This window comes from Phodopus roborovskii, unplaced genomic scaffold (assembly GCF_943737965.1).
Source record: "Phodopus roborovskii unplaced genomic scaffold, PHOROB, whole genome shotgun sequence".
Classification (NCBI taxonomy): Eukaryota; Metazoa; Chordata; class Mammalia; order Rodentia; family Cricetidae; genus Phodopus; species Phodopus roborovskii.
In genome coordinates this window covers 9,347,501-9,372,469 of record NW_026126611.1, presented here as the reverse complement: position 1 = coordinate 9,372,469, position 24,969 = coordinate 9,347,501, and the positions used below count along the sequence as shown (strand labels likewise).

The 24,969-nt window shown below is 42.4% G+C and overlaps 1 protein-coding gene across 3 annotated transcripts in view; it reads left to right on the top strand.

Annotated features, from left to right (window-relative positions):
- The window catches only part of Scaf8 (SR-related CTD associated factor 8), a 142,223-nt gene that overhangs the window by 58,820 nt on the left and 58,434 nt on the right, over positions 1-24,969 (top strand). For 2 of the 3 annotated variants that reach the window (XM_051205980.1, XM_051205979.1), the window contains exons 15-20: positions 244-400; positions 2,290-2,423; positions 4,018-4,162; positions 5,386-5,454; positions 8,280-8,495; positions 9,164-10,631. In XM_051205980.1, coding sequence (XP_051061937.1) covers positions 244-400; positions 2,290-2,423; positions 4,018-4,162; positions 5,386-5,454; positions 8,280-8,495; positions 9,164-10,617 — 2,175 coding nt within the window. In that variant the 3' untranslated portion in view covers positions 10,618-10,631. Of the gene's footprint in view, positions 1-243; positions 401-2,289; positions 2,424-4,017; positions 4,163-5,385; positions 5,455-8,279; positions 8,496-9,163; positions 11,332-24,969 lie in introns of those variants that run through there. The other variant, XM_051205981.1, reaches the window with a different exon arrangement.

The following is a 24,969-nucleotide window of genomic DNA, read 5'->3' as shown; positions in this document are numbered from 1 at the left end:
TGAACTGAGATTTTTATTGTGAAAGTTAGACTTCTTTTTTTTTTTTTTCCAGAAATGAGTTTAGAGTTGGATAAGACGTAGAAACAGATCTTATGCTGCAAATATGATCTACAATGCAAATTTAAAACAAGTACTGGGGGGGGGTAAAAATGAGTTTTCTTTCTATTTGCTTAAGTATGAGTTTGAACTTTATTTTTATTTAGTATATTTGTGATCATCTTTTCCTCTCCCCGTTCCCCATAGATTGCCTGGGCTTTGAACAAAGGTGTAAAGACAGAATACAAACAGTTCTGGGATGTGGATCTTGGAGTCACATATATACCCTGGGAAAAAGTTAAAGTGGATGACTTGGATGGCTTTGCAGAAGGAGGCATGATAGACCAGGAAACTGTAAATGCTGGTGAGAATGCACATGCTTTTCATTATTTGAGGTGTACTTCAGAAGGTTGTAATGTAAACATGTTTAGGGAGGCAGAGGAAACTATGCTTATTTCCTGGACTTAGCTCCAAAAGTAAGAGTCGATGCCATTTCTGATGTTGCTTCTTCAGTTAGGAAAGTGCTGAATGGAAGCCTGCAAATGTAGCTTGCAGTGTTTTCTTTTATGAATTAACATCTTTATTAGATTGTATTTAAGAGAAAGTTTTGTACCATGGATGGTATGTTAAAGGAAGTCTTTCTTTTTTTTTTTTTTTTTTTTAATCATCCATGAGTTTTAAATGGGGACTGAGGATTTAAGACGCCTCTTGGAGAAATTGCAGAAGATTTTAGATAGAGTTTGTTTTGAGGAGCAGGCTCTCCCATGCAGGTCAAGTATTGTGGTGTAATACCTTCTGAAACACTTCCTACACGGCCTATTACCAAATGATCATATGCCCTGCTCTTTACTTTTTTTTAAATTTTAAAACTTCACAGTTACAAACTTACGATCAGCTACAACCCTAAGGGAATAATCTAATTGATATTTGGGATTGATCCAAAGTATGATTATGTTTTCTGTTTCTCTGAATCTTAGCTCTCTTACAAAACTACCTGCTTTCAGGGTAGTTGTCATGTTTCTGAACATGCTCAGACATCTTCTTAATGTTGTTGTTGCCTCCTGCCTGGAGATGACCCCTCAGGTAGAAGAGCATGTTCTTAGCATGAGCGGGCTCCTAGATTTGAAGCCCAGAACCATCCAGATAACAGTCTGTTGTGCTTCCTGTGCCCTGTACCTGTTTCCATGACAGAGCTTCTTTGCGTTTCTGCCGTGTGACAAATTCATTCTTTAGGAACTGACTTTGTGATAGGGAAACAGAAAGCAAGACTCACCTTTGACCTGTATGACCACGGCTATGCTTGCTTGTGTACATGTTTCCCCTCTCCCTCCATTCCTCCCTCCATCCCTCCCTCCATCCCTCCCATCCTCCCTTCCTTTTCCTCTTTCTATCTTATTTATTTATTGAAGCAAGTATATATATTTAGAACAGAGACCCTTGCCCTGAAGAGACTCTACTGTGTACTGGAATAAACCATGTCCTACTCAAAAGAAATAAATAATAAGCAAAAAATCCTATATGGATGTCTGTGTTAGTATAAAGCACAGAACAGGCCTGGTGGAGCATTTGCTTTGAGTGATACTCCTTGGGAGACAGATGTCTGTATGAGTTTGAGGGTAGCCTGGTCCACATACCAAGTTCCAGGCCAGGCTGTATGGTGAGAGTCTGTCTGAAAGAGAGGAGACAGAGAGACGGAGACCAGGAAGGGAGCTGAGCCATGGGAGCATTTCATTGTGAGTGGATGTAGGTCTGTGAGGGTAGAACATATCTGAAGATTTGGACATGTATCCACTTTGGGAAGCAGCATGCCAGACCTTAATGAACATGGAACATATAGGAGATGAAGGGAGATACACAGAGAAGCCAAAGCAGACTCTAAAAAGGACAAGAGGACCATGTCTGATGTCACGTTGCCCAGGCTGGCCCCTGCTCCTAAGTGTTCTAAGTGTTCTGCTTCTGGCATGTGCCACATGCCAGATAATCACATTTTTGTTCTTGTCCTCTTTGGAATATTTCTCTGTGCTAAGTTAAATACTTTGTTAGTTGTGATTGATAATATACAAAATAGGGCTGGTTTCTCATAATCAGGCGCACTATAAGGTATGTCTGTTACAGCTCAGTGCTGTCATTTTAATTTCATTTGTTATTTTTAGATTTGACAAGATAGATCTGGCAAGGGTTTAGATGGTGATGTAAATGGGGAAAAAACTGAAAAGCTGAGTTTAAAGGAAATGAATTTCAAATATTTTGTAGAATGGGAAACTGTGAAAACCTCAGAACCGGTCAAAGAAACGGTCCAGACTACACAGAGTCCAACTCCGGTTGAAAAGGAGACTGTGGTCACAACACAGGCAGAGGCTTTCCCTCCACCTGTGGCCATGCTGCAGGTCAGTACTAGCTGACTTCTTAGAAATTGTGTATCTTCTGTGTCTGATTGGTTGCTGTGCGCCAGAGTCTGTTGTCCATGTCAGGACAGATAACTGTTTGTCTTTCACATACTGAAAACATTCTATAGGTGTAATGCATCACTGTACTAAACACTGAAAGGTTCAAGCAGGTCAATAGGGAGCTACCATGTCCTCAGACTTGCAGTATTTTCTTTAGATTTATGATTTCTGTGCAAGAAATTTGTATTAATAACATTTGGTAATTTCATTAGATTAATGGTATTTTAATGAATTTAGTGAAACATTTTGAAAATCATTATTGTTGGAAATGATGTTATTCATACTTAATGTTTATGTGTTAAATATGTACTGAGTGACAGTGCTGAGTTTTGCATTGATGTTAAAGCTCTGGGGCTTGGAGTACATACACCCGTAGTAAACATGGAGCTTTCATTGTCATTCGGGGGACAGAGACTAAGGATGAGACCCTCTGGATAGGAAGAGCATAATACTGTGGTCATGTCTGACAACTCTGCCTGACAGGGGAGAGGGTGCACCTAGTTGAACAACCAGGTAGTGAAGAAATGAGCTGTTCGAGCACTGAGCAAGAGCTTTACAAGCAGAGTCCCCACTGAAGGTCATTTGCCTGGAGTTTTCATAGTTCTCCTGGCCTCTGCAAGTCATGCCTGTAAGCTCAGCTCTCAAAGGATTCTGTCCTCATTCTGAATGAAGGCAAACACTGGAGGAGAGGCTCAGCGGAGTGCCTTGAGAACGATTGCACTGGGTACTGTGTATAGTGAATACGCCACACCGAGCATGTGGTGAAACCCGGCGTGGAAATAACTGCAGCTGTCACTATAGAGACCAGAGGTAATTGTGACAAGAAGACTAACGGTAGTAAAGAGAAGTGACAGGTAGTACATGAGTTGGAAGGCACAGCTAGTGGGGCTTACCAGATTATTGGCTTTGGAGTTGTGAAAATAGGGGAGGAAGATATTTGGTCCAAGAAATTAGCCATGTGGGAACTACCATTTTCTGAGGATAGAAAATAATGTGAGGAGCAACCTTTTGGGAATAAGAATTGGGAATTCATTTTCTCTGCATGTGACCTTTACAGTACTCATCAGGCAGTGACATTGAGATGCTGAACAGACTTGGTAACAGTTGAGGTTCAGGAAAAGATAAAGCCATGCTAGAGGGAAGTTTAGGGCTTCAAAGATATTTGTGTTAAAATTTGAAAACAAATTTAGTGCTCTGTGAAAGCTGCTATTGCAAACATCACAGAGGCATCCTGGGGGCGGGCAATAATGATTCCTAGCCTGACCTCAGTACTTAGCAGGCCTCCATAGTGTTTGAATGTAAGAGATCCCTTACAGTTTCCAGGTGAATTAACTATAGACTCACACTGTCTACTGTCTGCTTTAATTTAACCCTGAGAAGAGTCATTCAAAAGTGTACGGAAAGAGAAAAACATGAATGTAATGACATTTGTTGCTTACCATTTTAAAAGCTGTAATTTTGCCTTATAATGCCAAAATGTAGTGATCTCTTCGGGTGGGCAAACTGTCTAATGGATGTTCTCTGCCTCCAAAAGATCCCAGTAGCGCCAGCGGTTCCTGCAGTTAGTTTAGTCCCACCAGCGTTTCCCGTGTCGATGCCGGTCCCCCCTCCTGGATTCAGCCCCATGCCTCCACCTCCTTTTCTACGAGCGAGTTTTAATCCTTCACAACCACCTCCTGGTAAGGAAGTTTCTCTCTTCCTGTTTTAACTCTAAGAATATGGTTGCTGTTCTTCCCACCCTCAGTACCTTAGAGCGGGGTTCTCAGACTAGCATACAGCAGAGCTAGTTTGATGGGTACTCTCTCCAGATGTTTGATCCATTCTGTCACAGCTATCAGCTGTTTCTCTTTTTACTCACTGTTTTCTAAGTAATTTAATCGTGACTCTACCTGTAAAAACTGCAAAGAAGTAGATTTATATAATTTAGTCATGTGGTCTGTAGGATCATAAAACTGTCATTATAGTTTAAGATTTATTCAAGAACACATATCATCTAATGTTACCAAACTATTTTAGCCTAGGAGTAAAGAGTGTACTGTGTCAAAGAAATAAAATGGCTGACAGGTAGGTAGCATTGTTTTATCTACTGTGACCAGTAGCTTGAGGTGGATTTATCACTCTCCCTGTGGTCAGCATTCCAACATGAAAAGGTTGGGTCTAGCTTATGACACCCATCTGCAACATGTAGCATTTCACAAGACTTGAGTGAGTGAGTAAATAAATAGAACAGTATGAACAGGGTCACTGCTGTATCTGGCCTATAAGAATCAAGGATGTACAGAAGTTATGAATTAATGCTTGGCCTTAGCTTGTGCTTGTCCCTCTAGAAACTTACCCTGTTTCTCTTCATCTAAATTTTGTCTCAGAGCTTCTTACCTTTCTTTGATTCTATATGTCCTACTCCATGTCTGGCTGGCTGGTGGCTGCCCGGCTGGCTGGCCCAGGGTGTCTCCCTCTCTTCCTCCTCTTTTCTTGTCTCCTGAGAATAGATTCCTCCTCCTTATTCTCTCTGCCCACCAGCTCTGCCCTCTCCTGCCTAGTTATTGGCCCTTCAGCTTTTCATTAGACCAATCAGGTGCCTTAGGCAGGCGAAGCAGCTGATTTGTACATTATTAAACAAATGCAGCATAAACAAATGTAACACACCTTTAAATAGTTAAAGTAATGTTCTCCAGCGTAAACAAATGTACCACCTTTACATAGTTAAATATTCCACAACATCCCATTCTTTAGGAGGTTAAAATAGAATGAGCCTACAGGTTCCACACCGGCTGGGTAGCAGAGTGAGGGCCCATGGTAAAACAATAAGAAAACGTGGAAGTTCATTCACAAATTTGAACCCTTTGATTAAACAAATAATATTCTTTGTGCTGTTTTATTTTGGTCTTTTTCTCCTGTGTAGGTTTTATGCCACCTCCAGTTCCCCCGCCTGTGGTACCTCCCCCAGCAATTCCACCGGTAGTTCCGACATGTGAGTTACTGATTTACAAAGTGTTTATCCTGGAGAGTCTTAGTGTGCTCATTCTCGTGAAGTGTTAGTTTTCTAACTAGAAAACCGGTTAGAGAATTGTGAAAATTAATAGTATCTCAGAATCTGTGTTGTCCCAAGATATATTTTCACAGTCTACTTCCTTTGGTCAGGCTTCACAGCCCGCCCTCCCATTCCTGCCGTGCTGTTGTGTTGAGTTGTAAACGTCTGTCTAGAGCCATGGTGCCCAGCTCTCCCTTCCTCCCTTCCTCCCTTCTGCTCCATAGTCCTGATGACTACGGAGCCACTCCTCTAGGTACAAGATCCCTCCCTGCAAGGAGGACGTTAGCACCAAAGACTTGCTTCGATTACGGATCACCTTTTTCTCATAGGACTGCAAGCAGGGTGTCTTAGACTTGCATCATGTCATACTAGTGTCTTTTTGTTCATTTTGAACAAAACACAATAGTTTTCATGGCAGTTACAGAATCTTGGCACCAAGCAGAAAATACAGAAATTACTTGTATGTCCTGGTCCCTGCTTCTGCACAACTTGTCCTGTCATCATGGCCCCAGAATGAGACCTTGTTAGAGAAGATGAATTTATATAGTCATTATTATTCAGATGTATACTTTATATTAGGGTTTTGATTGAGAGTATTCAGGTATTGGAACTTGGCTGTTGAAATGTTTACCTGTTTGCTTTTTAATGATGCATTTATTTATTGATTATTATGGCTTAAATCTGCCATTAATTGCAAATTGCTTGTCTTTCTAAATAGTAATTTCTTTCTTAGGATTTTTTTTTTTTTTTTTCAAATATAAAGAAAACCTTTACCAGCTGATGGTGCCAAGTTGCCTTGAGGTGTAGTGCCCAGGAGAGTCGGGGTAGACACCATCCTTCCCTACTGGGGAAAGGACGCACCACAGTGTGGGGGGTGGGGGTGACTGGAATGCAGGAAGGCTTCTGTTGTTTCTCTCCTTTTACCCCACTGCCCTTCATTTCTTCACTTTTAGTCTCCTTTTTCCTGGATTAATAGATTACTTTCTATCCATTGTATTCTCTGTTCTTCTGATTTTCAAATGCTTTCCCCTTGGCATGTGTTGCTTTTCTGTGTCTTGGAGTTAGCTACCTTTGTTACGAGTAGTTTTAACCAGTATGAGAAATATATTTACAGAATGGCATCTCCCATGATACCTTGGCTTGAGAGAGGGTCTCAGGGCTTTCAGCCAGATTATCCCCAAGTCGTACTGTTCCACTGTAGTCTGAACCAGGCACTTCTCCTAATGTAGGATGGCATTTAGAGACCACAATCTGGCTACTAGATTATGTTTGCTCTGAGGATTTTGTTGGGCTGAAAAATTTTCAGTGGACAAAACTAGGAAATAGGTATTTGAATAGAAAAGTTATAAATGTACACTATAAAACAGCTCCAAGGAGAAGTTTGCAACATATTTTACTTAGCTGTGTTTTTATACTTGTTTCTATTACCATACTGACATGATAACATGAATACTTACCCTCTGCCTTGCAGTATAAATCCAGAGTCATAGACCCTGGAAGTTGTTAAATAGATGGCCATACCATCCAGACTTCCTGAAGAAACTAGATTCTCTGTCTCCTGTCTTTGCACTTAACTGAAGCCACACTAATCTAAGGGATTACAAAAGCAAACATTTGTAAACATTTTTAAATTTTCTATTACCCTTTACTAAACACAGGGCTTCTCAAGATGCATTCAGTAATTTTGAGCAACCCTGTTTTAAAAATTAGATTCCAAAACACCTTTCATGAGAGTACATAAAATAGAGATATTTCTTTCTTAAAAACCAAATCTATTTCCTGAACATTTAAAAATGTTTTCCTCTCATTATTTAGGCAACTTTTACATCTTTCTGAAAATCACAGTGCTCAGAAATTGCTTTATAATTTACCACTCAAAGAGGCTTGTGCTGTAGCCTGTCTCTTAATAATTATAGTTTCCAAACCTGGGATCAACTACTATTGCATGGAATTCTATTCTTCCGGTTTCTTGTAATTCCTGTTCATGACCACAGGTGGTTTGGTCCCTATGTTACATCTCTATAGTATACTAACAGTTTGTCCAAGTGTTCTAGAGTGAGTGTGGAGGGAGGGGTACCTGTGCTTACAGTGTCTGAGTAGGACGCAACCGGTTTCCGATGACATACCCTGAACTAGGATTTCCAAGACTGTTAAGTTCTTGTGGCTCTGCCTTTTGTCATGTAGATGGCACACACACGGAGGGTTTTCACTAACTGTTTAGGAACAGAGTGTTTATTGCATTACATTTACAATTCACCTTTCTTAACCACATTTGATGAAGGTAATGACTGTAAAGGGATCTGGCCCCCCCCCCCCCCCCCCACACACACACACGTTGTCATTCAAAGAAGATTGGCCAGGCTTTCATTCTGGTATCTATTTTCTACTCTGTCTTTTTCTGCTAACCATTTCTGTGTATTTAGTATTCACTTAGCTGGCATTCTTAGAAAATTTGTTTTTTTTTTTTTGTGTGTGTGTGTGTGTTACTAGAATATACTTTACCAGTGATTCTTTCTGTACCAGCCCTTTTGGTGAAAATAATTCTTAAAATTATTTACTCTATTTTGAAATTAAAATAAAAACTATTTCAAAAGGGAGAAGCATTGTAAACAGAACTGAGCCTCTTCATTATGACGAGTCATTATGGGCACTGGGTACTATGGAATGTGCTTAGTAATATAGAGATGCCACTAAGTAAATCACTCAAGCTGCCAGAAAATGAGCTCATAAATTAAGCAAAATATATTTTGTCCTTTTTTAAACAGCTTTGGTGCAGCCACCATTGTCCATGACCCCAGACACTGTGAAAGATGCTGGATTTGGTGGCCTTGTCTTACCAGGAGGCTCTGTCGCCAGCAGTCTGGCTCCTTCAGGTCTTCCAGCTGGGAATGTTTTTAATCCTCCCAATAAAGTGGAGCCTGAAGAAAAAGTACCTCACCTTTCAGAACACCAGATCCCTTCTGCTGAAAACACCAGACCAGGTGAGAACCAAACCAGTGACTGTGAAATCCTAGCCAGGAAGAAGCTTGGTCCTAAATTTTATAGTGAAACTGCAGTTTTCCCACAGGGACCACTGTGGTCTCTATGCTCTGTGGTATCACTTCCAGAAGGATTGGAGACACAACACAGTGGCCAGGGCTTGCCCAACATGCCCACGGCCCCTTATTTTCATGTCCAGTGTTGTTAAGACAATTACAGATGACATCCTGTTCAGAATAATGTTGGTTAGACCTTTTCATTGAGACCCAGCTCTCATCCTTTTGAGGCTTGTGGTGCTGCTCTTGGGCACTGTTGTCAGAAGACAAGGGTCAGCAACTCTTAGGGGTGAATACCAGGTAACATACCAGAGTACTGTCTGGCTAGAAATGGTGTTTGACAGCATTGGGTGATTTTTAATGGTCCCGTTGTTAGGCATCTTAATCACAGAATGTTTGACATTTTTGTTTGAAAGGATTAGTGCCCAGTATTTTGGTTTAACATGAGAATTCACTCTGTGTGCCATTAATAATCTTAGGTTTGGTGCTTATCCTGTATCTGGTAAAGTATGTCTCTTTGAGGGGGAGGTAGCTGAAGTTCATACATTAACAATTTATTTCTTTTTTATAACAATAAGTGTTACTTCAGGTGATTTCTTCTCTTTCTGTTTCAGTGATTCCAAGCGATATTCCAAGTAGTGCTGCAATGTTAGCACAGCCTCCTGGCCCCGCAAACACCTCTGGGATCCTGTGTGTGCAGAGACCAAATGTGTCAAGTAATTCTGAAATTCTGGGGGTTCGGCCAGCTAATGTTTCCAGTAGTGCTGCGATTCTTGGAGCCCAGCCACCAAATATTCTAAATAACTCTGGAATTTTGGGCATACAGCCACCAAATGTTTCAAGTGGCTCTGGACTTCTTGGGGTACTGCCTCCAAACTTGCCCAACAACTCTGGACTTGTAGGACTACAGCCACCAAATGTTACAAATCCTCCTGGACTTATGGGAACACAGCCACCGATTGGACCTCAAAACTTACCTCCCTTAACTATCCCAGCTCAAAGGGTGCCTGCATTGCCAATGTTAGACATCCGTCCAGGACTGATACCACAGGCTCCTGGACCAAGATTCCCTTTACTACAGCCTGGAATTCCCCCCCAGAGGGGTATCCCCCCACCAGCGGTACTTGATGCAGCTCTTCATCCGCCACCCCGTGGACCTTTCCCTCCAGGAGATCTTTTCAGTCAGCCAGAAAGACCTTTTCTGGCTCCTGGAAGACCAAGTCTAGACAACGTTCCCAACCCAGATAAACGGATACCACTTGGGAATGACAGTATTCAGCAGGAAGGCGATAGAGACTACCGGTTTCCTCCTGTAGAAACAAGGGAAGGCATCAGTAGACCGCCCCCGGTGGATGTTAGGGATATGGTTGGGCGACCTATAGATCCCAGAGAAGGCCCAGGAAGGCCTCCTTTAGATGGTAGGGATCATTTTGGAAGAGCTCCTGTGGACATGAGAGAGAATCTTGGGAGGCCAGGTCTAGATCATCTTGGTCGAAGAGACCACTTTGGCTTTCCCCCAGAGAAGCCGTGGGGGCTTAGAGATTTTGATGAGAGAGAGCATCGAGTTCTGCCTGTCTTTGGTGGTCCAAAAGGCTTACATGAAGAAAGAGGTAGATTTCGGGCTGGAAGTTACCGATTTGATCCTAGAAGTGGTCCTTGGAACAGAGGATTTGGGCCAGAAGTTCCCCGAGATTTTGATGACCGAAGAAGACCCTGGGAGAGGCAGAGGGATAGGGATGACAGAGATTTTGATTTCTGCAGAGAAATTAATGGAAATCGTCTTGGACGAGATAGAATTCAAAACACTTGGGTCCCCCCTCCTCATGCTCGGGTTTTTGATTATTTCGAAGGGGCCACTTCGCAGCGAAAAGGTGATAATGTGCCTCAAGTTAATGGTGAAAATACAGAGAGACATGCTCAGCCACCGCCTTTACCAGTGCAGAAGGACCCTGAACTCTATGACAAACTGGCGTCGTCAGGGGACGTAGACAAGGAGGAGAGCGGCACAGTTGCTGGTGTAGAAAGTGAAGCAATGGTGGTTGAGAGCACAGAGACTGAGGGGACATAACCATCGCTCAGTAGGTAAAAGAACCCTTTTGTACAGTTGTCATCTCTGTCAGAGCTTAACGGCTGACTGCACCACAGTTGTTCACGTTTATCTGCCAGAACTAAGTTAATCTGATGTTCATGTTCACCTTTCTCTTAAAATAATTGTACAACTGACTTGTATAGACATTGTTCTTAATATGAACATGGTAGGTAAACATTTTTTTTTATTTTTCTGATAAAGTATAAATGTTGCCCCACATTCTTTTAACGTCAAGGAGATGCTAACAGCTTGTCGGAGACTTCCTATGGAAGAGAGGGTTTTAGACACTGTCATTGGGTTGGTCATGGTAATGACATATTTCAGAACAGCAAGGTGTGGCATATCTTCTCCATAGCTCTAGGCTGCTGCAGGATTTTAAGGTAACAAACAAAGCTGTGACAGTTTATGCAAGGACTGGCTCTAGATTCTTGAGGAGCATAATACAGAGATTTTAAGAAGTGATTTTGTAAAAAATCTCCACTATGGTCTCTGTTACTCCAAAGTAAGTGTGTGTGATTTGTTCCTCATACTGCAGTGAGTACAAAAGAAAAAAAAAAAAAAAAGAAAAAGAAAAAAAAGAAAAGAAGAAAAAAAAAAAAAGAAAAAAAAAGCAAACAACATAAACATTAAGATACGTTTCAATGTTGGGTGAATTTTGTTTTTAGATGCCAATAAAACTTACTTGTTTGATAACAGTGTTCTAGGAATTGTATTTTTTCAACCTACAAATTCTTAAAGCCGAATTGTTAGGAGCGTGCACTTAGCTGTGGGAGTTTCCCATTACCCTTTAACAAATGAAGAGTTATGTGGTGGTAAAACCCTGTACTTTTATATAGAAACCATGCAATATGATTAATTAATATGTATGCAATATCCATGTGTATTTATTGTGTAAGCCATGTAGTTTTCTCCCTCTGTATGTCTGTCTTTATGCCCATACAGAGAAAAGGTAGAATGTTTTTTTATAAGTTTAATAAGATACTCTTTTAAACTTGATAGAGAATTGGAAACATTGGATAAATTAACATTGCTCATGGTTGTAGCTTTTACTGTTGATAAATGTGAAGAAATTAGAAAGAACTGTATTGGCCGAGAGGCAGTTAGTTCTGCAGTGCTTTGTTGACTGTAGCTAAGCTAAGTGTGAAGCCAGGTGCAGCTTGCAGTCAGGTATACTTAAGGGCATCCAGCTTTCCTTCTATTTGCTATTCTTTCTGTGGAGATGATACTGCCCTTAAGGAGGCTGTTTCACTACCTGCCATGAGATTCTTGATTGCACAGAATGGATGCTGGTGTTGATGGACTAACAGACTATAGTATACCAGGATTAAAGTGTCCATCAAGTGTTTTGTAGGCTCTGGGTAACATTTCAGAAAAGGCTAAGGTAACCTGAATAGATAAATCGGGGGTTGGCTTCCTGTTTGCTTTTGCCCTCAAGTTTCATTTGTTTTCTACATACAGTATATACATGTTTTAAAAGAAAAAAGCCATCAGTATTCTTAGTTTCCCCTGGAAAGCTTTCATATGATTGTATGGGCAGTCATTTCCACCGGCTCATCATTTGCTGTCTGAAATCCCTAAGCTGTGACAGAGCACGACAGCCATTTAAAATAAGATTTGTTTGTACACTTCTGGTGAGGATCTAGAGATCTCTAAATTTAATGGCCAAAATAGTCTTTTCCTCATATGGTTTAACCACAGATAGTAGGACATAATATATTTGGTTATTTGAGGAAAGTAGAAAGGTTTGAATGTTTAGTTCCAAAGTAACTCAGTCAATAGTCTGATTTGATTTCAGGTTTTTCCCTTAGGATAAGTCAGAATTGCAACCTTAGGGCAAAGTAAAAGTTCAGGAAGGACTGACTTTGACCTTAAAGAAATAGTACTGAGTACAGTTTCTCAAAACGACTTTAGTTCTGTTTACTCTGATCAAAATTAATGATGTTTGTTCAAGTTAAGTGGCAATATAAAGAAGACCGGCTTGTTAGTGACTTTTTTCCCCCTCCTAATTCTGAGCCTTTGACCTTCTTGTGGCTGCTTGAGGTAGGTTGCATTTGCAACCTGGTTTGAAGGTCCTAGAAAGTGCAAGTTAACCAACCTTATCAGTTGTCAGAACTGTGTTGTCTTGAGCATGTCTGGGACTGTTTCATATGTTTTAAAAGAAATGGCTTCGCTCCTCCCTGGCCCCTGTCTAGTTATATAATGTTAAGGAAGGAAATTCCTAGCCTTGTTTCCTGAACTGAGATTTCCTTCACCAGTTTTTAACTCCTCAAGAGAAAAGTTAATTGTTTTATCTTGGTGAGCTTGGCTTAGTATGTGCCCCTTTTATATGTGTGTCTTTGATCCCAGTTCTGTCAATAGAATGCTACCAATTGGAAGTCTGTGAGCAGTGGGCCAGCCACTTAATCCAGTACTCTTGTGGGTTTGTAGGCAGTGCTGTGTGAGGCACCGAGTCACATAGTGGATGCTTGTTTATTGCTGCCGGTCAATCCCTGGCCAGTTGCATATAGTGTGTTTTCCCACTGGGATACACTCAACGGCCCCACATAGTTTTAACGTGATGCCACAGAGTGAATTTCATTGGATAAAATGTCATTAATTGCAAGCAACACTACCCAGAAATAGCCTGATTCCAGTAAGACATACCAATGACTGTAAAATAATTATTAACTCAGATATTTAGAGTTAAAAGGGTCATAGAATCAAAGATAAGGCTTACTAAGTAGATAGTTTAATGAGTATGTGTGAGTATTACTACTAGTGAGTGAATTTGGATACATTTCCTACCTATTTAGTACACATCCACTGAGTGATTCCAAGAAAGAATATTTTCCTCACTGCATATTTAGATAGATACGGCCTTTGTACCAAGGACATTTTATATTCAATTAAAATATTGGTTGTGCCTATGCACCTTTATATTACTAAGACTTGCTCTGGTAGTAAGATATTTTAGTACCTATTTTCCCTTTGCAAACAAATACTTTACTTACATCAGAAAATGAGAACAGATATCTGTAATTCATTTTTAAGGCAGGCAGGCAGGCAAAACACTAAGTTATTTAATTACAGATGCTATTGGATGACATAGAATCACGTTTTATCCTAAGTGTTCTTACTGTGGTTTTTATATAAAATATAGCATCTTTTCAACCATGTAAGCTGTGGACACTAAAAGTTTAATGTTCACATGTAAAGATAAAAGTCATAATTTAGCGAAGGGTTAAACGTGGCATTGATGGAGCACAACTTTGTGAAGGGGGACATTAAATCGGTAATGGCATACTTTAATGTAGGCACCCACAGAAAGTGATTCGTGGTTTGCCGCTCTCTGTTTCCCCACTTTCTAGGAAATGTCAGCACCGAGGAGTGTAAGGAGCTGTGCAGGAAGTCACTCCAGACTTCCAGGGTCTTCTGAGAGGTTTTATGACACACTCATAGACGTGTAAGTTATGTACACACACCAACCTTAGTGTGTGTGCACTGTGTGCTTAATCTCACCCACATACTTCTGTGCATTGCAGATACATATTGATTGTGTCCCCTCCCCCTCTCATTTTTAGGTCAGGGTCTCACTCCATAGTTTAGGCTGGCCTTGAACTCACGACAGTACCCCTGTTCCCTAGCACTGGGATTTAGAAGTGTGCATTAGCCACGATATCTGGTTTACATGCAATACTATTTAAATTGTTTCCTACTTAAAATATTCAAGTTTCATAGAATTATTTTTAGTGTTACAAGAAAACAATACATTTATGGTAGTTGATGGAGAGTGACTAAAATGTAGAAGTTGTCATAGTTTAAATTCATATTTTTTAAAAATGAACTATTGGCATCAAGAAAAGAATTGAGAAGAAATCAATGAGATGACTACAGAAAGCATTTTCTTTACTTAGTGCTTTTACTTTATCATGTAATTGGATGTTTTAATTACAGAAAGAACCTTTAGTGGGCAGAATTATAATGGTTAAATTGGTCAGGAATTGGCATCACTGTCATTAATAGGACTGCATAGATGGGTTTTACATCAGGAACTAACCCAAATCAGTGGTTTCTCTAGATAGGCTCCTTGATGCCCCCCACCCTCCCCTAACTCCTGAGCACATGCTTGAGCGCACTTGGGACAGTGCGCACGTGTGCGCGCGTGCACACTTACACACACACACACACACACACACACTCTCCCACTCACAGAGCAGGGGTCTCATCCCACGTGTGTACTTAGAATTACCTTGCTTTGTTCTGAAGATTGTCTAAGATGGAGAACATCCCTTGAGCCTCCTTTCTTTTTCCCTCCTCCTCTGCCTCTTCCCTGTGGTTATTGTGTCAAAGGGGGAGAAAGGTATAATGGCATAATGTCAAATTTTGTGAAATGTTAGCTGCTTCATGCAGTAAACTTGAGACTGCATTGTACAAGGCCAGATGGATGTATGGGTTAATGAGTGTACACTTTGCATAAGACCAGATGCATGGTTTAATGTCTGTACACGTTTTCCTCTGAAGCAGTCTGCAGGGGATTGGTACTGAGACTTTCCTCCAGGTACCAAAGTCGACAGAAGCTCAGTTCTCTCCTTCCATATACTTTCAATGAGCTGGAGTTTACTTGTAAGCCTAGGAAATGTGATACAGTGTTGGTGGTGACCGTACTCTATCATTAGGGGATTAATGACAAGGGGAAGTGGGTGTGTGTTCAATATGGGCTCTTTAAATTTTTCAAGTACTTGTCATCTGAATCTGAAGTTGACTGAGTCCTCCAGAGCGGAATCTCTGATTTGCTACTGTGGTGTTGGGAGTTTGCCTTTCCCGGCAGTCCTGGCTATCATGGAGCAGGCAGGACCGGCAACTGCAATTGTGACTTACCTGGAGAGCAAGTCACCTCCCATCCTGATCTTTAGACTGTCTCCAGCATGTTAGTAACCTTACCATGTTGGATGTCATCGAACACAGGGCCTTCAGGAGTCTGAAGCAATACCATGTCGCATTCAGCCATTCACACAGTGAATCCATGGCTTTAAAATATTCAAAAAAGCAATATTAGCCTTTCTGTTTTCTGAACAAGTCGAAGAAGAAAAGTTTGTGGGGAGGAAAAACCAACAATGTTGAAACACTTTTAACATAATGCACTTAAAATAAGAATCTAGATTTACTGCTTTTGGGTTTTACACACTGGCCTTAACAGTTGCTAGATTGTCTTTGGGCAAGCTACTGAGTGTCCACCCACCCATAGCTACTACTCAGGACACACACTCTGTTGGGGAGCGGAGTAATGAATGGCATCATTTTTGTCAGGCAGTTCTCTATGGCCACTCTGGAAAATAGTCTGTGTAGTATCTGTTTTGCCTAAGAGAAACTTAAGTCCCAAGCTTCCTTAAGTCTCATAATTTGTATTTTAGTGAACATTGAGAGCCTGTTAGCAGATTTAGAAATTGGTGTGTGCCAGTTAAGAAAATGCTCAGCCAGGCTTTTTAGGATTCATGGTTGCATTAGCCACTGAAGTTCCCTTTTTGTGGTTGCCTGTCTGTGTGCATTGTTATTCCTCATCTTACAATATCTAAGAACTTACTTAGTGGTTTTAAGTTTGCGCAGTGACATATTTTCAACTAGTCTGAAGGTTTATACTGCGTTGATGCTAAATAAGGTGGTGTTTAGAAAATACTTTGCTCACAAAACATGAAAACCGTTTTCCTTTTCCCTTACTCCTTGAGGATGCTCCATGACCAGTGAGAACTTTGCAGATTTGCGTTTGTAGGGTGTGGTTTTGACAACTTCTAAAACTCAGTTTTATATACTGTATATGCAGTCAAGATTTAGTAGTCTGTTTCCTTGCATAGAACTATGCTATAAATAGTCTACTGGACTTGGATTAAACAAAGTATGAATATATTGAGACTTACTATTATTTTCTTGACACATGAATTCACACTGTTTAGAGGCTAGGCTTTGTGCTTTGTGGTAATGGTTAATTAGCAATTTTACCTTTTAAAATGCATAACGAGAATCTTCAAGTATTCAAATTCCCATTCTAGCTGCATACAAACTTAGTTTACATTGTATTATGACTCCTTTCCCAGAGTTCTAGAACAGTAATGAAATGTTGACCATATTGCTGCTCAGACTTCCCTCAGACTTATACAGCTTGTTAGGGAAACTTGCATTTCTGCTTATCTCAGCAAATCTAGTCATTTTGTTTATGACTATTACATGAGATAAAATGTTGCTCTGGTATTTTTTTTCATAATGAGAGTTTCATATTTCATTGGTAGTCAGTTTTTACATTAGCTATGGTAATAGTAAAATATGGGCTTATCCTTTACAATTTTGAAGTTCAGCTAGTTTAATACTCTTCTGAATCTATTGCTTTCTCAATTGCTAGCCCCAGTAGTTCACATCCGTGGCTATGGCTGTGTTTTCTCACTGCAGGCAGAGAAGGGCTTGGAGTAGTTTTAACCCCCGAGTGGCAAGTGTACATACACAGTTTATCTTCAGAAATAGTCACTGAGGAGGCTCAGAATCCTCTGATGTTTTTAGAGGAGACAATTCCCTCTTGTCCACCACTCTTGGCTTGCTTGTGTGTCCTCTCCCACTGGGCCTTTACTGACTTCAAAGCTGTGCTCCCCGAGGCTGTAGTTCTCACCTTTAGAGCTGTGCTGATAATCCAAGGACTGTGTTGGTCCTGGAGTAGCAGCCAGCAGTGTCAGTCTGGGTGTCAGCAAAGCTCCGCCCCCTCTCCTCCCACAGGTTGGGGGGGGGAGACTGACTCACTCCCCTTGCATAGCCTGGTAGTTCTCACCAGACTCCCCCGTTCCATCCCCAGCTGCTCTTCTGCCCTCCTGTGAGTATAGGTATGTCTGTGTTCACATTTAAAAAAAGAAAAAAGGTCTGCCGTACCTAAGAATATTTTCAGGGGCAACAACGGCCCCATCCACAACAGTCTAAGACTAAGTTGGGCAACTCTTTAAAAGTCCGTGTAAATTGACCTCCTTAGAACACAGTGGACAGTGAACAACATCAGAGTGGCAGGGCCTGCATTATAAAGTCACACAGCAGTGAAGTTTAAAATTACTGATGTTTACTGCAGGGTTTATTCCAGAGAGCCTACCTTTCCAAAGGAATACACAATGCCCATACTTTCCCATTAACACTTGAGCTAATGGAATGCACAGAAATACATCCAGTAAATTCTTCCATTAAGAAGCGATTGATTGATGAACCTGGGCTCCGTGATGGGCCGCCTGTCTAGTGTATGCATGGCCCTGGGTTTCATCTCCAGAATGAAAGGGAAAGAGTGCAGGCTCGTGAAGCTAGAGGCTTGTTAGGTACATTTAGTAGCACTCAGTAACTTAAAAAGTGTGTACTGGCAATATTTTCTGTTTTGTTTGCTTGTTAAACTGTATACGACCCATTTTTTTTTTTTTTCTATTTCAGTGGTTTAGTAGGCATGAGATTATAACACAGTGTCACCTTAAAACCTTTCTCATTTTTTCACACAACTACCCAGAAATATCAAGTTAACAACAACAACAAAAAACCAACCAGCATAAGTCTGACTGAATCGGAGTTTGGGGAGTATGGAAAAGTCCAGACTGAGTGTCGGTCTTAACAGTGACCCCGGTAGGTAGCTTTTAGGGAAACTGAGTTGAGAATTTGTATGAGCGGTATGTGAGGAGCACCTAGTGCTCCTATCTTCCTATCTTGTGGCACTTACTAGCCGGATGCTGGTTAGGATGCTGGTTATGGCCACTGTAGCCCCGGTGAATCAGCACTAAGTGCTCGATGGTGATTGCAACAGTTAAGGAATTACTTATGCAGAATTAGGTGTTAGGGTCAGAGAGGAAAGGGCATTGGGGAGTTTGTGGAGTTCTGTGGGTTCTAATTGGCCTCTGAGTCCCCAACTCCTTAGGCCACAGCAGGACCGCAATCCGATGTCCTAGGTAGATAGCCATCATGGAGAGAGGTGCCTTAAGAGCCTCCTTCCCATCCACCATTGTCTGAATCATGTCCAAGTAGCAACAGTTTTTTGAATAAATCAGTATTGCTGAATTTCTTATGCAATAAAATGAGGAAATCAAGTTTCTCAGGATGTGCCCCCCCCAAAGTGGTAATTGGAAAAGGTCCATTATTTTGAAATTGAGCAAAACAAAGACTTTTCCCTTGACTATATCCATGCTTAAAAAGTTGTTAACCCTGGAAATAAATTGTGTTGATCACTTCATTGGGTGTGTCTGACTCATTGTATTGTATTTAGAGTTTTTTAGAATTCTTATCATGCCTCCCCACCATATGATTTTGAGACCTCAAGCATATTATGAACCAGTTCACCCTTAAATAAGGGTTAGAATTCAAGATCTCAAAAGAGTTCTGTTTCAGGGAGTGAAAGGAAATAACTGCTAGCCCAGATCTGTAGTTCCCGGACTATCCCTGGTTTTCAGTCGCCAGTCTAATTCTAGACCCAGTGGTGTAGTACCAGGCAGTTTAGAAAGAGAAATCGCAGCCCCATTGGCAGTTAAAAAATGTCAAAATTAGGCCAGGCAGCGGTGGCTGGCGCATGTCTTTAATCCCATCACTCAGGAGGCAGAGGCAGGTAGATTGCCAAATTGGAGGCCAGCTTCCCCTACTAGAGTTGCAGGACAGCCCAGCATCAAAAAACAAAGCCCAAATTATCCTGATCTGTGTCTCCAGATACAGAGTAGTCATTTCTTTATCAAATTAACAAGTAGGAAAAAGACCAGCTGATTCCTGAGGGGACATGGAAAATTGTTCCTTCATCTAGAAGGCTGCAGCTGAAAAGGTGCAATCCTGTGAGTGTGCCTTTTATTGTTGGACCAGAGGGGACGATGGAAGGCTTCAGGTGGAGAATCATCCATAGTCTGCCCGTCCAGTATTCACATTTCAGAGCCCAAGGGCAAAGAAGATCAGGGTTTCCCACTGCAATCTATGGAAGAAAGACCGAGCCCCAAATGACCGTTGACATGGGGCCAGAAAGGAGCCGCCTCTAGTCCCTGAGCAAGTCCATTCGGGCGGTAGTAAAAGCAGACCCGTGGCTATGGGGACAACGGAGTATCTGGGGACGCACTCGAGTTGTCTTTCAACCAGTCCCCAGCTAATTTGAATGTACCCAATAATTGGGGGTGGTCCTCAGGGTGTTGCCCAGGAGCTTTGTAAACCAGCACACATGAGATGGAAATAAAGGGATCGGCAGGTCTGCAGGATCACCATTTGTACAATCCCAAGACCGAGGCAAACATTCTGCTTAGTCATTCAGTTCCCCCATGTTGCTTTTGTTTCTCTTCAGACAGTTCTCCGGTCCTTTTATTTTTCTCCTGAAAGCTCCATATGATTGGCCTGGTGGACAAGGACGTGGTCACACAGCCCCAATTTTTCATGGACGGTGTCAAATTCCCACAAAGGCAGCCTGAACAGCCAGTTTATCCTACCCTCTGCCGTGCTAAAAGTTTTGTTTTTAGCAATTTACATTTTTAATTTAACATTTCAAAATAGCTCCTAACAATATAATTCACAGCTGGAAATAGCTGTGTGCACATATGCAGTGCGCACGCACGCGCACACACACACACACACAGAGGTACGTACGTGTTTAAGTACGTACATGTTTAAGGAGTGCCTCACCCTTCACAAAACCTTGTAGATTTCTTTATATTTTGTATTGGCAACTCTGATGTTCTCACAGAAGTAGACAACTTAGAATCAATGTTTCCCTTTTTTGCTTAAGTCTCACATCTGTTTATGGAATTTGTTAGGTCCTAGGACTTCAGTACCTAATACTTTCTCATCAGGGCCAACTCAGGCTTTAGGAAAATGATCAAGACCAGGGAGATGGGGGAGAGACTGGCTGTATTCCCTGAATGATGTCAGTGGTGGCAGGTGAAAAGCATTCATTCCTAAGTCGTTTGATTCAGTGATTCATCTTGTGACTTTTTTATGGCCTACGTGGCCGTTTAAATTACTGTCTGGTAGTGCTCTTTATAGCTCCCATAGTGTGGCTTGTTTTTGTGATTTTGCTTCAGCTTCTTCCTGGCCAAAGTACCAAAGGTTGGTTTGAGACTACACAAGGTTCTGAGAGAAGAGAGGTCTCAGGGCAAAGGAGGGTTACAGCAAGGAGCAATTGTGCCTGATTTGACTGCTTTGTAGTCAGTGTTCAAGAACAAACCTTCTGCGCATGCGTGTGCGTGTGTGTGTGTGTGTGTGTGTGTGTGTGTGTGTGTGCGCGCGCGTGTGTGTGTGCGTGTGTGTGCGCGCGTGTGTGCGTGCGTGTGTGTGTGTGTGTGTGTGTGTGAAAAAAGCTGTTTTATGGGTCTTGTCTTATACTTCATAATTTACTGACCACTGTTGTAAAATTTGTTAAACTGGTGGATTAGAGAGTACTTTAGTTCGGTGAGCCTGTGTGCATAGAGAAGAAAGATAGTTGGGCCTCATTGTACATCTGGGAGGCTATGCAAAGTATGAAGTAGGTTTCCTGTGATTATAATTTTGTTTTTAAGTTTTTTTTTTTTTTTTTTGTTAAACTTCAGGCATTTCTCTGGTTGGGTGTTTCTACCCTGACTACCTTGTGTGCTCTGGGCCTCTACTGGCAAAGCCTTCCTAGTAAGTAAATAAGAGTAGGTAGCACCTCGAACACCTTCATGCCTCTATACCCATTCTTACACCCTTCTCAAAACAGCTCAAACACAGAGCAGAGTCGTTAAGACCCAAGCACCTGTGTTCTGGTCCCGGCAAGCCCTGATCTCAACAGCTTTGTTTTGTTAGGAAGCTTTTCCCTGTGACGTGTCACAACAGAAAAACCAGAACAAAAACCCACAAGCCCAAGAATATCTAACGTACACCTGTCACAACTGGAAATCGTTATTTTCTTGCAGACACTGAACACATGTGGGTGCAGGGGCGTGTTAACTTTATGATACGGCGACGCCCCGACCCTACACCTGGTTTTGTCCAGGCAGCCATTTCTCAAGCTCTTTTTCATTCATCATTGCATGCACGTGTGTAATACTCACCTGCCATCCTCACCTGCCATTGCTCTCCTCCCCCACCGCCGAACCCCTTCCATTCTTCCCAAGCCCCCTCTCCTGTTTTCATGCCTTATCGTGTGTGGTACATCGAGTTTACGGTTGCTTGCGTGAGCAACGGTGGCGGGGGGGGGGGGTGGGGGGGAGGTATTTACCGGAACGTGGGATACTTAACCAGTGGTTACAGCAATGGAGAAAATGCCCCCCTCCCCCACCTCATGAGCTGTCCAGGTGGCCATACTTCTGTGTCAGCCCGGGCCCCGGAGCACTTTCCCAGTAATATTCTTAACCTGTTGCTTGACTTGTAACACTGGTTGGTGAGCATGGGGCGAGGGCCCCGCTGAGGTCATTCTGCCCTTGCTGTCGTTGCCTTCAGACTCAATCACTTGTGTGCATTCCTGCCTTCATTGATGTCCTGAGAAGCAAACGTGGCAGCCCGCACAGCGTTGTCAGCTCTTCCGTCCACAGGGGCCGTGAAGTCCTGATGGCCACTCTGGCCTTGTTTTCGGGTGTGCATAGGGAAGGAGTCCCCACGTGAACTGTTCACACCTTTGTCTGTCACCTTAGGTAGATGATGTTAGCCTTGACACTGAAACTATTTAAGATCATCAGAAGCACGCCAGCCCACTACTTTAGAACACTTCATTTTTCTTTGAGAACATCTCTGATGGGAGATGCCGTTCTGTAAATATTTTCTCGTATTGGTTAATGAATGAAGCCCCGTTGGCCAATAGGAAAGCAAGATAGGCGGGACTAGGAGATGAGGAGAGAGGACGAGGCAGGATGGGATTCAACATGGAGGACGGAGAGTAGAACGCCGGGCCCTCTCTCCAGTAAGATGAGACCACGTTGAAATACTTAGATTGATAGAAATGGGTTAATATTTAAGATAGAGCTAGCCGATAAGAAATGCTAGTAACAAGCTAACAGCATTATATCTAATACAGCGGCTCCGTGAGTTGTTTGGGGCTGGTGCGGCAGAGCGACCAGGCCTCGGGAAAACCTGCTCCTAACAAAACATCTCCTTGACCTTCATGTATTTGTGGAGTGGGACAGGAGACAGCTTGTGGGAGTTGTGTGGGTCCCAGGGGCCACGAGTGGCAGCGGGTGCCCCTGCCTCTTGAGCCTTGTCCACAGCTCCACTGTTCTTTTTTAATGTTATAGCCTTATATTTTCAAAGACAGGGAAAATTTATTGAACAACTTCAGAGAATTAAGGGAAGAAATTGGAATTAGGATTGATGCGATTTTATTATTTCCCAATGGAAATGAACTAGTGAGAAACAAGTAAAAGATTATTTAAGAAAAGAGCAGGTGTTTTATAGCAACCAAGTCACCCCCCAGCTTTCATCTGAAGTTTCCATTATGAGATAACGGTTGGCCCAGAGTTGAGTATGTGATGTGATTGGCATACCCACATAGATCGGCAAACACTGTGTGGCTGTGGGAGTCGGTGCCTATCATTTTACCGACAACTTTGAGTTCCCCGGAGAGCTCTGTCATGTTTATGGAAAAAAGTAAAACCAAGGCTCCAGACCTCATCCAGGTTGGACCTTGAGGGAACCCAGAATTGTGAATTCATCACAGTGCCCAAACACAATTTGTTGAATGTTGGCCCCAGAGTTCAAATTGGTTTAGTATAAGACACAAGGTTTTCTGAGTTTCACACTTGATTTGTAATGGATTGGGCCGTTTATGCCCAGGCTGCTCGTCCTGTGAATATTGCTGTTTTGATTGGCGCACCTCAGTTGCTTCTGAAGTATGTTCAGTTTTCACTTCCTTGGAGCAAAGGAGCCAGACCTAGCGTCTTTATTGTGTATAGTCATTCTGTGGACACACTGGCCTTCAGTTGGTGGCTTTTGTACTCAGCTTGTGTCAAGGCCTGGTCGCCATTGAAATGGATGGGTTTTTCCTAAAATACTTGATCTTGGAGCCATCATGCCAAAGGCTTCAAGTTTCTAACAGAGATGGCGCTTGAATGGCTTCATGTCAGTTGACCTGCAGAGTGTGGAATCGTAGCTGTTTGTCCTGATTTGTAACACGAGCTGCGAGTTCCAGTTGAATTTCATTAGGAAGAGAATCAGTGACAAATCCACACCCTTGTCCAGAGCTTAGTTCCATGGTTTTGACCCGAGGGAGATGGGTGGTAACCACAGTGAGGCTGATTGCCAAGCATGGCCGTTCTGCAGAGGGGAATGGCCACATCCCTGAAGATGAGGTCCCTTAGCTCAGGTGTGCCCAGCAGAGGCGAGAATGCCTCTTATGGGTGGAGTGGGTGTTTTAGTGCATTTGAGTAAGGTACGTGCTGTGTCAGCAGGCATTGTTAGATCTCTTCCAGGTACTGCAGTTCTGGGTAGCTGCGCTTGAAGGTAGCGGAGTTACGAGTTATGTGTGGGTGCAGAACAGGAAAAGAGGCTTTGGGTCAGAGCTCCGTAATCATTGAGGAGTTTCTCTGAAGATGGCTTCTCACTGGCAATCGGTTGACAAACTGGGAATACTGCGCCCTCTAGTGTCAGATATTTGAAGATGCTTTTAACACACCGTGTCAGCAAGGCCCCTCTTCGGTGTCCAGGCCTTATGTGCCATATTTGATTTTTTAAGTAGCTTAGCCTCCATTTCCCAAGGCCAGGCAGTGTCCAGTCAGAAAGTCACATCCTGCCGCTGCCGTTCACAGCCATATTCCTGCCTGCTGTGGGCACACAGATGTGGCAACAGGTAGCGACTAGTTAATATGCGATACTATAGGATTGACCCTGAAGATACAGTAAACCAGGTAAGTCCGCTGCAGAGCCCACGTGTTGTATGATTGATATATGAAATGTCTGTCATGGGCACATGTGTAGAGAGAGGTGGTGAAGGGGTGGGCGGGACGGGACGCAGGAGGCTTGTTGGCCGACAGCACAGTTGCCGTTCACGGAGATGCAAACATCCGAAGTTAGATGTTGACAGTTGCTCGACTTTGGAACAGTATGTGACACCACTGAGTCCTGTCCTTGGAAATATCGTCTGACAGAAAGCTTTCTGAAGGGTCGGCTGCATGGCCATGGCCAGCAGTAAATGGCCAGTGGCAAATGGACTCAACAGCGTCTTGGGAGGTTTTTTGTCTCTTGTCACATTAGGACTTTTCTTTCTTTTTTTTTTAAATCTTACTTTTATTAACGTATTTTTTGTCTCTCTTTTTTTTTTACCCTACCGGTCCTTTGTATAGACATTACGGCTTGCTGCTTAGTACTTCTTACGGGATTCTTGAGTGTGAGACTGAGCGCGTCTCTGCACCTGTATCTGTTTCTTGGGCTCTTTTCCTTCGTTTG